The 18,804-nt window shown below is 42.0% G+C and overlaps 1 long non-coding RNA gene and 1 gene segment (V, D, J or C); both read left to right on the top strand.

Moving 5' to 3' along the window:
• Positions 1 to 3,601: 3,601 nt before the first annotated feature.
• Positions 3,602 to 8,639, top strand: LOC111534820. The gene is made up of 3 exons (XR_002729222.2): positions 3,602 to 3,826; positions 6,497 to 6,729; positions 8,501 to 8,639. It is a non-coding gene; the product is annotated as an uncharacterized LOC111534820 (long non-coding RNA).
• Positions 8,640 to 8,724: 85 nt separating this feature from the next.
• Positions 8,725 to 11,668, top strand: LOC111534819. The segment is given in 2 exon segments: positions 8,725 to 9,275; positions 9,349 to 11,668. Coding segments are annotated over 2 exon segments (474 nt in total).
• The last annotated feature ends 7,136 nt before the right edge of the window (positions 11,669 to 18,804 follow it).

The following is an 18,804-nucleotide window of genomic DNA, read 5'->3' as shown; positions in this document are numbered from 1 at the left end:
CAAATCATATAACCACCAATTTAATTATAATAAGAACTCTCAGGACTCAACCGTGAAGAAAAGGAAAAGAAAAAGAAACAACCCATGGATAAAATAGGCAATGGTTTGTACAGAAATTTCATCAAATAAGATGTGCAGATGACACATAAGCATATAAACAGGCTCTTAACAGGATTTTCCATTAAAGGAATTCAAATCAAGCCCCCAATGACACACCACTATACACCTTTTAGAATGGCTGAAATTAAGAAGAAATACAGGTAATACCAATGCTGGTGAGCATGCCAGGTTTCTAGTGTCTACGACATTGTTAATGGGAATGCAAAATGAGAGAGCTACTCTGGAAAATAATTTTTAGTTTTTTCTACTATCAAATATGCCCTTAACACATGACCTAAATATCCCACTCTTGAATTTTGCTTCAGAGAAATACAGTCTTATATTCATACAAAACCTCTATTCAAATATTCAAGATAGTGTGTGTGTGTGTGTGCGTGTGTGTTAGAAACTAAAAATAACATAAATGTCTCAAAATCTGAATAGGTAAAAAAACTAGGAAGCAACTATAAATTGAATACCATCAGCAAAAAAAAAAAAAAAAAAAAAAAAAAATCAAATGATCGTTTCACAAACCATTACAGTTGAACTCCAGACATGATGCTAAGTGAGAGAAGCCAGTCTCAAAGATCAAAGGGACACAGCTGTCAGCACCACGGTCATCCTCAGGTGTCAGTGGTTTGGGCTGGGCTCTCTCTGTCTCTTTCCTGACCAGGCCCAGATGTTGAGCTCCAGCACTTGCAGATGGAAAATTCTACTATATTCAATCATGCACTGAGGTTTGAATTGCTTCACAGACTGAACCAAACAAACATGGGCTCCATTGAAGAGTGTCTGGCATTTGTTTCAACCACAAGAGAACTTTCCCCAGCTCTCCGCGTCCTTGGTTCTCTCCTGCAAGCCAGCAGCCCTGCAGTGTAGCCTGGATCTCCCATGAATCCACCAATCTCCTTCCAAGGGCCTTCCACCACACCCTCCACTGTTTTTGAGAGCACTGGCAGGCTTTCAATTTTTCCACATTCTGTTGTTACTGAAGTTAGGATGTTTAGGAGTAATTAAGGCTCATATGTTATGACTGAATTCCATTGCCCCCTCTCTCCCGGAACAGAGCTCCTCAACAAGGTTCTGCAGGTAGAGACAAAGTTGAGCTGTTTTATCCCTCAGCCTAGGAGCTGAGAGCTCATGGGAGGGTCGGGCAGAAGCTTCCCACCTTCTCAGCAGTCTGGTTCTGGTGGGGGGAACCTCTGCCGAAGGACAGAGCTAGAAACCAGGGACCCAATGTTCCCAGCGGCACTGGACCCAGGGCAAAGCCTCCATCCATGAGTGGGGCTCCATGGAAGAAGTGAGTCTCTGGCTCTCAGCAGCTCTTGTCCAGAACTGAGCCTCAGCATCACGTGCTGTGGGCAGGGTCAGAGGGCCAATGTCCTGGCCCCTGGGGGAAGAGTTTCCTCTGGTGGGAGCTGGTAGAAGGTGTCCTGTCTTCTTGGCTGTATCTTCTGCAGTGGAGTTTACATCATGCTGAGCTGGGATGTGGAAGGAAGGAAGAGCATCTTAGATCAAATATGATTACTAGCCTTACTGAGTTTTCTAGATTTTCCTGAATAAATGTTTCTTCACTTGCTGTATGCTGTTAGAGAATTTCCAAACCCTATAATTTTGCAAAATAATTTTCACTGTTCTCATGACAGCATGAATCCATTGAGCCCCTCATGCTGTCAAAGAGAAATAGAATATTTTTTTCATTTTTTAGAGAACACTCATGGGTTATAAAATAATGAGCTGACTTTTCATCCAACACTTTACAGATACTAGCAATTTTCCTCTTGCTTGTAAGGTTTTAACCAGAAGAATGCTGTCATCATCTTTTCTGTTCTTTCGAAAGAAATGCTCCCCCTACTCACCTCCACTTGCCCGCATATATTTCTATTTGTCTTTTCTTTTCATCAGTTTTAATAAGATTTACCTAAATGTGTGTGTGGGCGGAGGGGGTGGGGGCAGGGACAGGGTGTGTTATTCTGCTGTTCTGCGTTCTCTGAGATGCGTGGATTCACGGTTTACTCTGTCTCCATTTTGGGTACACAATTAGAAAAAAAATCTAAGTGTTAATCCAGAAACAAGCCTCCCTGAAGGGGGAACAGAACCACCTGGGGGCGCTCAGGATACACTGAGCACAAGAGCCAGCCTCAGGGCAGGTGCAGATGGGGGTTAAGGTCTGGTTTCCTGTCAGCACTGTGGCTTCCTCTCCATAAAACAGTTTCTTCTGGGGCACTTCTCTGGATTCCTTACCCTGCTCTTCCTGTGAAGTCTGCGAAGAAGAAACATTTCTCAGAACAAGAGAAAAATTTTCTCACATGCACCAAAGGCAGAGTCACCCACAGTCACTGATGCCTGTTTCTCAATGTCAGTAAGTTATCAAAGCTTCTGAATTTAGTCAGCTAAATCTAGAAAACGTGCGGTGTTTAACTCAACACTGCAGCCCAGCTCAGCAGAACTCCAAGGGCCAGTGGGCAGCAGGCAGGATAAAGTGCATGCCGGGCATTGGGGCAGAGGGAGTTCACATCCAGCGCAAGAGAAGAAAGGCCGCGTGGTGGTCACTGTCAGGACTCAAAGCCCACAGTTCCAATTGCAGGTGATCCCTGGCAAAGGAAGAGAGACCCCACCAATGATTAGTGTGGGTGTCAAGTCTGACAGTGCCACACTCACACCTCAGGTGACCATGGAAAGATTTACCAACACTGTTATTGTCTGCTGAGAGCAGCACAGGCCTCTCAACACATTCCAAACTGGAATTTCCTGAATGGAACAGGAAAGGAGGCTGGATCAGGGCTTTAAAATGATTTGATGGTGGTGTCGGAGGGGGTGTTCCTACTCATGAGAAGGAGCTTGTGTGATTTAAACCTCACACTGGCATCAAATAAGAGAGCTTCCATGATTTCTTACTAGATTTCCCATGTGTGGGGCAAAAGGAGGAGGAAGAATAAACCTTAATTCATCAGCAGCGAGGCACCAAAAGTAGGACCTGACACTTTGTTCTTTCTAGCAGCTTAAAAAATGAGTGAAAAAGAGAGATGCGTCTACTATGTGTGAAAAGCAAACAGATCTAAAGAAAATAAAAGTTTTTATCATGATAAGCGTATAATAAAAAGAAAGAGAAGAAGGAATGAGACAGGCATGGGTGCTGAATCAATGTCCTGGGTGTGGCCTTTTCATTATCCACAGTCATCAGTTTATTCCGAAGGTCTCAGGTCAGCTTCCTGCTTCAAAATGTCACTGGCCATTTTAGGGTATATAAAAATCCTTATAGGATATCCACAGTTTGTCATACTTAAGTAGTCTAATAATTAGATGAAGTTCTGAATTTAATCCTCAGTTGTGTTAAATAATAAAAAATACCACAATCTACAGGTTAGGAAACTGAGACTATATTTTTATCGAGGGTTACAGGCATCCCACAGGCTGCAAAGCATAGTTTGGGTAAAGATGAGAGACTGACACTCCCAAGAAGGGGCTGGGCAGAAGCTTTATGCTGAACGTGTTGGTTAAACAGACATAATCAACAGGTTACAGGAGGGGCTACTGATGTTCACGGAGGTGGTGCTGACACATGCATACTGAACAAACACGCATGCAGCATATGAGCCCTGTTCACTTACCAGTGGTGACTGAGCATTTAAATTCATTACAGACAGGTCCTATGTGCAAATAGCAGAAGCAGAGACACAAAGGCGCTCAGTGTGCAGCCTCTGTAAACGGCCAGAGCCAGGCCATGGTGAGTGGTCTCTCATCAGGGGAAAGTTCCTCATATTAAATGTTCAATCAAAGCTGGGATTACGGCTTGTGGAACAGAGGGTCAGTTCATCAGGGGATGGGCTGCAATTGTCTTCACAGTTCTTGTCTCAGTGCCAGTGCGTACTGAGCCACTAGAGAAAAGGAATATTCTATTGGCAGTTAAAATGTAGTTTATCTTTTAAGTGTACGAGAGAGTGGCAAAATCCCTGCCTGGCATGGCCTTAGGTTTTGTTTATGTTTTGACATCTTACTGCCACAGAGAGTCTGTTCTGTCATTCTTATGATCTCTATTTTAACATGAGGGTTAGTCATTGCTGTGTCTAAATCATAAAGGGGAGTAGGTATGATGAGGCGTGTGTGATCTCTTGTTTTGTCATGACTGGAAACAGTTCTTAGATTTTTGGGGGTTCCCTAGGCCAAGAGATAGACTATTTAATGAGTCGGGGGTTTTAGGGATTTATTTTTAGTTTCCAGTTTATAAATATGAACCCAACTATCGACATTCTGCAATTTCACTGCTGTGTTGCGGTTAAAAGTACCCGGTAAAATTCACTCCAAAGTGGTTCAAGAGCAATATCCTACCCTGATGTTTCTTACAACAGATACAATTCCCTGGTTTAACGTTATTAAAGGCTATTGAAAAGATGTGGGGAAATGATGGTTTAATCTGTTGATGAATGGAGTGGGTAAAATGCAGTCATCACTTTCAATACTTTGTCATGCATTCATGTAACAGAACAGAGGTGAGCACTGGGGGTAAATCTCTAAATGCATGGGCCTTACAGCCACCAAATCATAGGCTAATAACTGATGTCTCCCTGAGGGAGTTAACTATAAGGCTCTCTTGCTATGGAGAGAAACTTTGGCCAAGGAAGTCCAAGATTTTCTTAAGGTTTTCACAATTTTAGTTTAAGGATGACAATTTTCTTCAACATTTTCGGGAGACTGTGGATGGGACGGATGCTGTTGTATACATAATGCTAATGCTTTCTATATTTAGATAATATTATAAACTCCTGACTGATAAGACTGCTTGCTTGGTGTGATAACCCACTATAATATGTATACTTCTAGATGTTATACCATGTCATTTTTCCTTCGGTTTTTACTTTCTAAGTTATATTAGTCAGGTCTCTAAAATGTAGGAGTGCATCTAAAATTTGTTATTTTGTTGTGCATTTTTACATGTTCCAGAAGATGTGAGGAATTCTTTGTGTGAACAGCATCCCACATCCCAAACTCAGGCACTCGTCTGGAACATGGCTTTAATGCTTGTCTTTGGCTTATTGGCGAGCTATGTTGGTGGCAATAACTTCTGCCTTCCGGGCTGACTTTACATCAGGTAGAAGAACAAATTGTGAATGAAAGTTTGCACTACCCAGTTGAATGCATAACCTCCAGTTTTGTTACTGATGTATGATGCATCAGAGATGATATTAGATCAAGGATTTCAATGGGAATCTAATCTAAAAGATGTAAACAAATTTTCCTAATTTAGATAATGTTCAGATATGTTATTTTTATTGTAAGGTCTCTACATGATTTTGTGTGGCTATTTGGACCAAGAGTAAAGGAAAACAATTTTAACTGAATAAAAATGAGAGAAAGCACAACCTAATGAAATGGAAGTAAGGACAGGAGTGTCTCCAGGCTTTTGTATTTCAAGAGTTCATGCGCCCGGGGATTTCTTTTCTTAATTTTACACAGAGCAACACCCAAAATGTTCATTTTCTCTCCCATTGACTCTTATCATCTGTTTCTATGTCAGTTAGCTTCACATTTTTCACCCCAGCTGCATCCAAGTAGCTGCAAATAAGCATGATTTCATTCTTTTTTATAGCTGCATTGTATTCCACTGTGTATAAGAAACATGTTTTCTTTACCTAGTCTATAACCGATGGACATTTAGGTTGACTCCATGTCTATGGTACTGTGATTTGCACAGTGATACACACGTGAGTGGATGTGTTTTTTTGTTACAATAATTTGTTTTCTTTTGGGTATATACCCAGTAATGAGATTGCTGAGGGGAATGGTAGCTCTGTCTTAAGTTGAAAAATCTCTAGATTGATTTCCACAGTGCCTGGGCGAAGTTACATTTTCACCAAAAGTATGTAAGTGGCGCTTTTCTCTATAGCCTTGCCTGCATCTGTTAATTTTTTATCTTTTATTGATAGCAGTTCTGACATGTGTTAGATAGGATTTCATTTGGTTTTGATTTGCACTTATCTGATGACTGAGGATGCTGAGCATTTTTTGTATGTTACTTGGCCACTTCTACGTCTGCATTTGAGAAGTCTATGAGCACGTCCCTTTCCCATTTGAAATGTGGTTATTTGGGTTATGCTGCTGATTTAAGTTCCTTGTAGATTACTGCCTTGAACACACTGAGAAAACAAGTATTCAAAACTAAAGAGAAAAAACATAATCAGGTAAAGACATACTGAATTTGGAATGGCCGTGGGTTGCCAGTTGGTATTGAAATGGGACAGCAACCTTGGAAAATGGTCTTCACAGAAAACCTTATACACAAATGTACCTGGTGTCACCATTCACAGTAGTCAAATGGAAAATACATACAACTCAAGTGCCCATCGGCTACCTCAGGGATGATGACGCTGTAGTGTGTCTTTGTGTCTGTAACCCACAGGGATGCAGGCGCTGTGGTGTGTCTGTACGTCTCTAACCCAGCTTTAAAGAGGAGTGAAGCACCAACATAGGCTGAGACTTGGATAAGCCTTGAAAACACTGGGTGAGTGAACTGAGGTAGACACGCAAGTCCACATCCTGAAATGTCCCATTGACATGAAGCATGCAGAGGAGGAAAATCCCAGATCACAGGAGGTCAGGGGAAGGGAAATGGAGAGTGACCACGTAATGGAGGTGAGGTTTCCTTTTCTGTGATGAAAATGTTCCCAAACCAAATAGTGGAAATGGTTGCACAGCATTGCGAATGTGTGAATCATCACTGACCCATACGTTTACTGAGGGCTAAAATGGTACATTTTATGTTATGTGTATGTCAACACAATAAAAATGAGTGCCACGTTTTGTTTAGGGTATCAACGACAATAACAGTTCAGTTTATATGGTGGATTCCTCATCACAACCAGTGTTTCCTGCTGGAGCTGGATCCATCGGCCCCCAGTGGAGGGACTGGAGTGGGTCAGGTGCACAGGTCATGAAGGGAGCACAAATTCCAACTCTCTCCTCAAAAGTCCAGTCGCCACCTCCAGATCTATGTCCAAAACACACAGCTCTTCCATGGCTGAGCTACGTGAGCAACAAGCACATAACCATGTTTTTTTGTTGTTGTTGTTGTTTTGTTTTGTTTTTACACAGAGTCTCGCTATGTCACCCAGGCTGGAGTGCAGTGGTGCGATCTCCACTCACTGCAACCTCTACCTCCTGAGTTCAAGTGATTCTCCTGCCTCAGCCTCCCAAGTAGCTGGAACTACAGCTGCTCACCACCACACCCAGCTAATATTTGTATTTTTAGTAGAGACGGGGTTTCACTATGTTGGCCAGGCTGTTCTTGAGATCCTGACCTCGTGATCCACCTGCCTTGGCCTCCCAAAGTGCTGGGATTACAGGCGTGATCCACTGCTCTCTCACAACCATGTATTTTTAAGCAGAAGACACAATGCGGGGACATCAGTGTGAGCCCAGACACAAACCTCCCTGTGGGGGTTCACAGGACAGCAGGGGTTGCTGAGGACAGAGGCAGGCACTCAGGAAACCCAAGGGGCACTTGGCACTGATGGGGGCTCAGGACCATAGTGGGGCTCAGTGGTCAGGCAGGCTCAAGGCTCAGCATCAGGGCAGGTGCAGCAGGTGGGGAAAGGCTCTGGAGAGGGGGTTTAGTGTCAGCTTCTCATTGTGCCACTGGACACCCTCCACCTCATCTATTCTAATGTGCATGAGTGTTTATGAGTTTAGAAAATAACATTAATATTATACATCTATAGCCATAGGTGGGTGCATCAAATTACCCTCTTCAACCTATGTGGACCCTGTTCATTAGGAATCAGTCCCTGCATTTGAGGACCTCACAAATTAATAATTATGTAGAATTTCTTTTTCAGTCTCATTTCCTCCCTCTTTCTTTCTCTCACACACACTGACAAACACTCTGGGTGCTATAACTTTAATTACCTGGTGTATTAAAACGAGTGATTCATTTGCAACTTGACCAGTTTAGCTGTTGTTCACGTTGTTGTAAGATTAAGAACGTGTTTCTCAGCTGTGTACTCCTCTAAGCAGAGCAGCAGCTTTATTTGAAATACACAGAAACTGAAACCAATCCAAATATTAATGCACACCTTTATCAGTAAACAAATTGTGGAAAAGTCATTTATTGGCGCAGTAGCTACAACTACAGTCAGTTAATGTCGGATACGCTCCACAGCGTGGTTCAGTTTACATGTACTTACGATGAATAAAACGAGCCAAAGCAAATATGTATGATTCCATTTTACAAACTGTACAAAGTGAATACTCATTGCAAGCCATGTAAAAATGATTCCCCAACTGACTTCTACCTGGTAAGAGGAGGGAAGGTGTAGGAAGGTGAAACTGCAGGAGAAAGAGAAAATTGTGAGATGGATTGATTTGTTTTCTCTGTGAATGGTGATTATATCAATATTTTTCAAAGGGTGAACATATTGTGTGAAGATTATTTGTCAATATTACTGCATTAAAACTATTCCAAATAAAAGTGTATAATTTGGTTAAAAAAAAAAAAGATGAAGAGAGAAATAAAAACAATACCAGAAAAGTCATGAACTGCTGAATCAACATGTGAGTTAACCCTCAGTGTTTCTATATTACTTAGACAAACACTAAGATACAGCCAAATAATATCATGATATCATTGTAAGAAGAGGATTTTGTGAACCTCACTCAGAATTTCTAGCTCTGTCTTAGAGTTAATTTAGGGAGCAGTCGAATCCAGCCATGAGAAACAGGCCAGACAGTGAGACTGGCTCTTACCAGATGTGAGCTCTTAGACATGTCCCACGGCCCCTGTGGCATCGGGGGTTTACATTCACATCTGTAAATGAAGGAAACATTGACTCCCACAGAACACACTTCATGTGAATCTGTAAGTAGAAACGCTAATGAGAATTAATTATTTATGAAGCATGGGCACTCGCATCCATGCTGGGACACAGCCTATTCTGAGGCATCCCTTCCAGAACTCGCTATATAGTAGGAGACATGCAAATAAGTCCCTCCCTCTGCTGATGAAAACCAGCCCAGCCCTGACCCTGCAGCTCTGGGAGAGGAGCCCCAGCCTGGGATTCCCAGGTGTTTCCATTCAGTGATCAGGACTGAACACACAGGACCCACCATGGAATTTAGGCTGAGCTGGGTTTTCCTTGTTGCCATATTAGAAGGTGATTCATGGAGAACTAGAGATATTGAGTGTGAGTGGACATAAATGACAGAAACAGTGGATTTGTGTGGCAATTTCTGACCTCGGTGTCTCTGTGTTTGCAGGTGTCCAGTGTGAGGAGCAGCTGGTGGAGTCTGGGGGAGGCTTGGTACAGCCTGGGGCATCCCTGAGGCTCTCCTGTGCAGCCTCTGGATTCACCTTCAGTAGCTATGACATGCACTGGGTTCGCCAGGCTCCAGGGAGAGGTCTGGAGTGGGTCTCAGCTATTAGCGTTGGTGGTGGCACATACTACCCAGACTCTGTGAAGGGTCGATTCACCATCTCCAGAGACAATGCCAAGAACTCCTTGTATCTTCAAATGGACAGCCTGAGAGCCGAGGACACGGCCATGTATTACTGTGCAAGAGACACAGTGAGGGGAAGTCAATGTGAGCCCAGACACAAACCTCCCTGCAGGGACACTGGAGGAAATCAGCTGCAGGGGTTGCTCAGGAGCCACTGATCAGAGTCAACCCCAGAGACAGGTGCACATGGAGGCTGATTTCCTGTCAGGATGTGGGACTTCATCTTTTTACTCTTTCTCTAGGGAACCTCTCTAAGTTCAGCATCCTGTGCTTACCAACGTCATCTCTACTGATTTTTAAAATGATAATTTTAATGTGAGAACCTGTTCTCATATGTACACAACGCAGATTGATGCTTACGGAGATGAAAAGTCCTCAACCATGGTCACCAGGATCAGAGTCATGAGGAAACGCAGGGTGCCTCGTGAGTCTTCTTCAATTAGACTCAGGCCAGAAATCTCAGTGAGATTCCCTGACTAGAACAGTCTTTAGGAATTTTGATCACAGCCAATAGAGAGGCTGGGCCAGGGTCAGTGTCATGGAGAACTTCAGAGGTTTCACGTCTGATCCTTCTACTGACACTAAAGTATGAAATCAGAATCAGCACTGATCTGGGATGCCTTTTACTCTTAGCCCATTCTATTTCTTTTTGTTTGTTGTTGTTCTTGCTTTTTCTTGTACTGCTTCTGCTCCATGTAAAGTGGGGATGTGGTTCTCGCTGCTAAAGCTCCGGGCCTCAAGCCCATTCCCTGCAGCTCAGGTGGGGCTTAGACTGTGGCTGCTGCAGGCTGACTTTCTTCTCTCCCATTGCTCAGCACCCTGCAGTGTGTTGACTTACCTGGGAATGCAAGTGGCCAATAGTAGTGAAGGGGATGAGCTTGTGTGGACAAAATGGGATGTGGATGTGAAATTTATCCTGTGCTGTGCAAAGTACCACAGAGTCACCTTCCTCACCAGTATACTGTGTTAGAAAGAAGGTGTGAAAGTTGTCAGAATCAAAATGAAGCCACTTGTGTTAACACCCTGACAAATGGAACTACGAATGACCAGGAAGAAGGGTTCCCACGTACATACTCCTGATAACAAGAGCTACCATAAATGGATTCTGCTTAACCACAACCTTGGATAGCAGCCACCAAAACCTTTTAAAAATCGCTTCTACAAGGACATCTTCCCAGCAGCTGCCTGTTTAACCCTACACTGATGCCACCCTTGGTGTTGATTCCACGTGCAAAGAATAATTCTTTCAAAACAACTTATGTAACCCACCTCATTTTTACTTCCTAAACCTATGGATTGACATCCTGGAGTCACTGCTGCATTTGTTCTTAATGTTAATTAGCCCCTTTACAATATTTGAATCTGTTTTTCTCTGATGTCTCTTCTAATATAAAGAATTACCATGTTGACACCAATTAAGAAGCTATTTAGGAAGATGTAACAGGAAGACATTTTTAACATCCTGTTGAATGTTTCTGCATAGCACATCGATCCCCTAAAATACTTTGCTATATCGGCATGTGATGAATCAGAGTATGACATTGAAGGTGACATGCGAAATACAAGGGCTTGTGATGAATCAATTCATAGGGTGATAATGTGTGTGTCCTTGAGGAAGGAGACCATGGGTTGTAAGTTCTAGTAGGGGTGCCTTTGGCAAAGGGAGTTCCTGAGTTTCTGAACGTTATGCTACCTTTAACTCAAGGATGCAATTTACGATTTCTTTTTACTTAAATATTTCCAGAAGACATTTGGCAGTAATCGCAGGGTAGTATTCATGTAGTACTGATGACTTAGAGAGTTATTTTTTAATTGTTCCTGTAAGTTATGCACATTGCTCACTTGATGCAGAAGTTCAAATTGTCAGTTAGGAAAACAGGTATACTATAGATTTTATGAACTGTAATGATGGTAGTTTTTCGCAAGAAACTGTTTCGTGTCAACCTGAAAATAAACAGACAACAATAAAAAATATTCCAATCCACAGGGAGTCTGACCTCTGTCCCTCTCTCTTCTTATAAGTACAAGTCTTTGCCACATCCAAAATATTCTTCAGGCTCCAGGGTATAAAATGCTTTTAAACTGTGTAAGCTAATTGCTCTCGCCTCAGGCAGGGCTGAGGTATCTGGGGAATGCAGAGTTGTGTTCATGAAGAAGATGGTATTATTGTGTCTTCTCCTATGCCTGGTGACAGCTCCCCAGGGTGAGTGTCTCCGATGTCAGACACGAGTCTACAGGGTGAGTGCAGGTACATGTGACTGACAGGGACTGATTCCCCATATACTCACATGCCCTGGAGTAGCTGCAGGAGTCAACCTTAGATCTCAGGAGCCTGCACTGGCCCTCTGCCTCATCTGCACTGTTTCTGGTCACTCCTTCACAACCAGTCCTTTCTACTGGACCTGGATCAGCCAGCTCTCAGGAAGGGGCTGCAATGGATAAAATGCATCGCCAGTGGTGGTGGGAATCCATCTTTCTTGTGGAAAATGTCAGCCTCTCTATTTTATAAGGCAGAATAATGTTGCATTGTGTACACATACCACATTGTCTTTATCCATTTGTCCATTGACAGACACCTAGTTTCCATATCTTGGCTGTTGTGAATATTGCTGCAATAAGCACAGGAGAGCAGATATGTTCACAAGGTGGAAATTTCATCCACTTTGGGTATATTTCCATAAGCCAGATCGCTGGTCATATGGTATTTCTGCTTTAATTCATTTGGGAGCCTCCATACAGCTTTGCGTAATGGTGGGAATACAGAATGCCACAGCCATTATGGAGAAACATTTTTGTTTTGAGGTATAATCCAAAAACAAATAATGTTTTATCATGGTTCTTCATATGAGGCTCTAAATCTGATGTAAGTCCAGAGAGGTTTCCCACCTTGGGAAAGGATGAATTTGCTCCTAAATATCTTTGAGGCAGAAGATTGGCAGAATGTGAGATGGAGGCTGTTGGCAGGATTCAGGATGATTCAGTAATAAATAGTATTGACAAAGAAAGATAATAGAAATGGAGAGAAAGAGAGACAGAGAATATAAATGGCATAAGAAAAAATCCGCTGAATATCAATGTTGGGTTTTCAGTCACAGACGCGTCAGCATGAGCGAGGAACCATGAAATCAATTGAGGAGTGGAGAACATGTTCAGTCCAAAAATCAGCGCATTCTTGGAGGCACCCATTGCCCCATCACGTGGGTGAGTTTATTTAGTCATCTATTAATATTCATTTTGATTTATGGATGTTTATTTCATACACTGAAGAAGATTCATGCTACAGTATGCATTTTTATTGTACAAATCACCACAGCTTTATTAGGTGCTGGGAGCTGATTTAGTTTGCATCTTGCATCCTTACAGCACACTTCATCCTTTTGTTTTTGAACACTTCCCTGTTTCCTGGTATTACAATAGATTCTAAGCTTGTTTTCTATATTACCTTTTTCATACATAAAATTAGCCATTTTTATAAAGAGTGCTTGTTTCTGATTTTAAAGAATAATATTACAATAAAATATTGTGATATTGGGTATGTGTGTTGTTAGTGTGGTATAAGTACTTTTAGGACATCTCAACCAATTGGCCTAGTAAATGTGCATGCTTATATGGACCCATGTTTACGGACACATTGAAACTATTTATGTATCTAATCTTCTGTAACTGGATTACATTAAACATGAGAACACACTGGTGCCTCCACCCAACTATGCTACCCCAGGGACATTTCCAGCCTCCCTTCATTGACTGTCCATAACCACCCACTGCAAAGTGAGGATCCCCATCCCACCATATGCCATTTGATTACTTAGCTGCACTGTTTCAGGACACATGCAGAGCAGCATCAGAAATGTAAAGCTGTACTCTTATAGGAAACATGTTTATGTACTACATAGAGTGCTTATGTGTGATTTCTTCATAATGTAAACTTATAGAACCTCCTCATTTTCAAAGTTACTTAGGTCAGCAACTTCATTTTCCACTCTCCTCAGTGAAAGCATTGCAATTACACGGTATAGTTTCATTTGTTTGAAATTCTGTGAAAGCCAAAACTAGAGTCAAGTAAACAGATAGGATATTCCAAGAATTTAGACAGTGGGTATAAAATAACTAAACAGGTCCTGTTTAAGAAGAGTAAGAATATTCTAGTCATATGCAATGCTTGAGACGTGACACATTTAATTTGTCTAAGCTCATAATTTTGTGATGGAAAATATAAACCTAAATACATACAATTGAAGTGTATTTAGCAGTTCATTAACCCCTGGATTAAATGCATACTCTATAAAATTATCTAATAACGTATATGGGAGTGTGAGGATATTATGAGACGCATGCAACAAAGAATGAAGTAATTTTCCTCACTTGCATGTGCGATGTTTCCATTCAACGAAGACCTTTAATTAAAAAAAAAAAATTGTCTATGTGACCCAGGTTTTCTCTTCCTGACAAGCAAACAACCCAGATCATTCTTTTGCTTCCTTGGTTGAGAAAAGTTTTCCCCAAACTTCAGCTCAGTTCAGACATGCACTGTCCCTGAGTGGACATTTACCCTCAGATGGGTCCACACACCTGTCAGCGTGTGGGCTCTTCTGTCAGACAAACACACCTTTCCTCATGTGGATTCTTCCCTCAGACAAACACACATGGCCCCACATGGACTCTTCCCTCAGACCACCATGTATGTCCTTACATTTACTTTTTCCTCAGAAAACAGACATTTCCTCATGTGGACTCTTGTCTCAGACAAACATGTCTCCATGTGAACTCTTCACTCAGATAACTACACACATTTCCACATTGACTGTTTCCTGACACAAGCACATATATCCAATATCGAACTGTTTCGTGAGAAAGGTATCCCTTTCTTCTGGAAGTGTATTTTTATGTTCTTACTGGACATATTTTTTGATGATGTTTGCTACTACGAAGATACCTGAACACTGTCCATACTAGAGAATAAAAAAGAGTAATGGGCAGATTAACCCTGTGCATCCAGACACAGGAATCTTTGACCCTGCCCTCCCTGAAATGGAGACACAGAGGATGGATGAGCAATGCTGAGCGGTGCACCCATGACCACAAAACGAAATACATGGAAATGTGTCCCCTCCCCTCCTCATGAAACGCAGCTCATCCCCTGTTCCTTCAGGCCCTGGTGAGGAGCCACCCCATGTCTGTGCCCTTTCGCAGTGTTCACACCATGGGGTCTGCAGTGATCTGGGCTTTCCTTCTCATCACCCTCGATATTAGTGTCCCTTGTGAATCAGTTCCAGCTGTGGCTGCTCCACATGGGCCTGTTCTTCCATTTCCTGTTTGCAGAAGTCCTGTGTGAACTTTATTGATGGAGTCAGAGGGGGGAAATTGTACAGCCCAGCGGTTCACTGAGAATCTCCTACAAAGCCTCTGACGTCACCTTTATTGGCTACAGCGTGAACTTGGTCCAGCAGGCTTCATGACAGGAATTGGTGTGAGTGGCAACAGTGAGTGACCAAGTGGGAGTTCTCAGGGTTACTCTCCATGAGTACAAATAAATGAACATTCCCAAGCGACCCTCTTTCAAGTGCAGTTTACCTTACAATGACCAACCTGAAAGCCAAGGACAAGGCTTTGTACTACTGTGAGGGACACAGGAGAGGGAACATCTGTGTCAGCCAAGACACAAAAGTCTCTGCAGAACAGGAGGGAACTGCGTTGTGGATGCTCCTCATAACCACAAAGGGGCGGTCAGGACCACCAGGAGGAGCTCAGGACACCTGGGGATGCTCAGAACCACCAGGGGTGCTTAGGACATGTGGGGACGCTCAGGACACTAGGGGGCGCTCAGAACCACCAGGGGGTCTCAGGACGTGTGAGTTCTCTTAGGAGGCAGCCCCACGTCAGGAGCCTGAGAGGCTGTGGTTTCCTTTTAAACTTTGGTTATTCCTGATCTGGTCAAGCAAAAGTCTTTCCCAGGATCTCTCACCATTTCTTCTTTGTATATCCACGATTTCTTTTAACTACAAAACATTAACTTAGAGCAGGGATTTAATTCAACTTTGAATGCTGCAGATTTTCCAAGTAATACTAGCAATGATCCCTGAGGACAATTTTTAAAATAGTTTATTTACACATTTTTTCATTTAAAATGATACTATCTTTAAAATAGTAAAACTTTTATAATCACACCTGTAATCTGAGCACTTTGCAAGGCTGGCACAGGCAGATCACTTGCGCTTAGGAGTTTTAGAACAGCCTGGCAACACAGCTAGATCTTTTCTAAACACACAAAAAAAATAGCTAGGTGTGGTGCTACCTCTGGTACCAGTCACTTGAAAGGCTGAGGCAGGAATATCCCTTAAGCCTGGGAGATTGATGCTGCAATGAGCTGTGATTGTGCCACTACACTACAGCCTGGTTGACAGAGAGAGATCCTTTCTTTAAAAAAATGCATATCCTCAATACAAAATGTTCCAATAAATAGAGCTTTGTGTTTGTGTGCTGTAATAATCAATTGTATATATCTTCTAATTTTAACTCAGCATATGCATGGTATTTTGTTTCTTTTTCTTTCATCTTTTTTTTTTTAATTAAACACCACTTTAAATGCTCTTGTTCTCCTCTTTGGTTCACTTCGGGTATACTGTTTTCCAGACTATTTCTCTATCTTCCCTTTTTCTTTGAAAGTCTTTTTTCTTCCTCAGTCTCCATGCAGGATAAAGAATGTCCCTTTACTTTGTGTCCTCCAAGTCTGGTGAATCAGTTCCCTTCTCTTCATAATCACTGAAGCCAACCAAGTTTAGGAGGATAACAGTTCTCCTTAGAATATGCTCATCTACCTGCAGACTCTCTGCCCTCCTCACCTTTTCTAGGGTCCTGCAAACATCACCTTCATCCCATCCTCTCCCTTCCCTACGTACCACCGAGTGGGCTCTGCCACTCCTGCTGGCCTCTGTGTGCTCAGCCCTGGGGCTCACTAGTGCACTGATGATGAAGTCTAAATCCCCATGTGCTTGGACTCTCCCAGACCACCCTCTAGGTAACTGGCGTTGTGAGTGAGTCCTGAAAAGCATGGGCTGTGTTCAGTTTCACATTGCTGTATCTTCTCTATTTTAAAGGAATACTGGCAAATAAAGACTCGAGTTTGTATTGAATATTCATGCCAAAAAAGTTTTCTTTCAAAACTTTTCAAGTGAAACAATTTTTCCTGCCTACTTTGAAAACTACAAAAATGTAAATTCAACAAATAATATAATACAATTTTAAAGGTGATGTACACCTTGTTATTTATTCAATTTATTAAAAGCAGACTGATATTTAAAATAAACTCCATTGCACATTTAAGTGACATATTTGACAAGAATGGCATTTACATACATTTTTACCAAACATGTATTTAAATATATTTGTCTTTTTAATATTGGTCTAGGCAGACTTACATGTAGAAAAGCATTATTTTGTACTACAACTGCAAACTGCAAACACAATTTAAATTCAATTAAATAATTGGAATAATATGAAACAAATAGGTGTGTTGTTTTGGTTTCTAGATATACATTCACTTTTGCATGGGCACATGTATGTGTCCTTGCTGAGCTGTTGTGTATGTATGTGTGTTTGTATGACCATGAAGTTTTCAAATACATCATTAAATTACGTAGTTATATTAATCTTGACCAGGCACAGAGGCTCAGGCCTGTAATCCTAGCACTTTGGGAGGCTTAGGCAGGTAGATGACTTGAGGTTAAGAGTTCAAGACCAGCCTTGCCAACAGAGCAAAACCCCATCTCTACTAAAGATAGAAAAATTAGCTAGTGTTGTGGCACGTGCCTTTAGTGCCAGTGTGACAGGGAAATGTGGGGTCAGAAATCCCACGCAGAGTCTCCACTGCGTTACCACATAGTGGAGCCTGTAAGAAGAAAGCCATTGTCCTCCAGAACGCTGAATGGTAGATCCACTGACAGCTTGCACCATGTGCATGGAAAAACCACAGACACTCAAGGCCAGCCCATGAAAGCAGCCAGGGCAGCCTGTGAAAGTGCCCTAAAAAGCCACAAAGGCATAACTGCCCAAGACCATGGGAACCCACCTGTTGCATCAGGTAACCTGGATTTGAGACATGGAGTGAAAGAAGATTATTTGGAACTTTAAGATTTGACTGCCCACCTCGATTTCAGACTTGCATGTGGCCTGTAGTTTGGACCAATTTCTCCCATTTGGAATGGCTGTATTTACACAATGCCTGAACCACCATTGTATCTAGGAAGTAACTGGCTTATTTTTTATTTTACAGGCTCATAGATCGAAGGGACTTACCTTGTCTCAGAAGAAACCATGGGCTGTGGACTTTTGAGTTAGGGCTCCAATGAGTGAAGACTTCAGGGGGCTGTTTTAAAGTCATTAATGGTTTTGAAATGTAAGGACAATAGATTTGAGAAGGGCCAGGGGTGGAACTATATGGTTTGTCTGTGTTCCTGCTCAAATTTCATCTTGAATTGTGTCTTCCACAATTTCCATGTGTCATGGGAGAAACCCAGTGGAAGGTGATTAAATCATGGAGGGAGTTCTTTCTTGTGCTGTTCTTGTGATAGCGGCTGTCTCTCACGAGATCTGATGGTTTTAACAAACAGGAGTTTCCCTGCCCTCTCTTTGTCTGCTGCCATCTCCATGTAAGACATGACTTGCTCCTCCTTGCCTTCCACCACGATGTTGAGGCCTCCCAAGCCATGTGTAACTGTAAGTCCATTAAACTTTTTCCTCTATAAATTACCCAGTCTCAAGTATGTCTTTATTAGCAGTGTGAAAACAGACTAATACAGCAAATATCAATCCTTAAAATATTTTGTTGTTCTGCATGTAGCATGGCAGAGTCTAATACGGGAGGTAGAACAAATAATCCATAGACTTTCAAATATTAAGTCATAGGGTAATTATGCCTGAGTCCCTGAGGGAGTGAACCAGAGGTCATACACACTAGTGACAGCACCTTGGGCAAAGGGTGTTCAGGGGTTTCTGAAAGTTTTGATAGTTTTAACTTTAAAATTGAATTTACTATTTATTTCTTCATCAACATTCCCAGAAGATTGTTGGCAGTAAGAACAGCCTGGTATTGGAGGAATACTCACGAGTTAGAGAGTCATTTTGTAATTATTCTCTTGAGATTTGCATGAGTCAATTGATACAGAATTTCATATGTCCCAAGATGAAATATCAGAATCAGAAAGTTTTCATCAACCT

This window comes from Piliocolobus tephrosceles, chromosome 6, assembly GCF_002776525.5.
Source record: "Piliocolobus tephrosceles isolate RC106 chromosome 6, ASM277652v3, whole genome shotgun sequence".
Lineage (NCBI taxonomy): Eukaryota > Metazoa > Chordata > Mammalia > Primates > Cercopithecidae > Piliocolobus > Piliocolobus tephrosceles.
The sequence above is the reverse complement of the archived record's forward strand: the minus strand, read 5'-3'. Positions and strand labels throughout refer to the sequence as shown.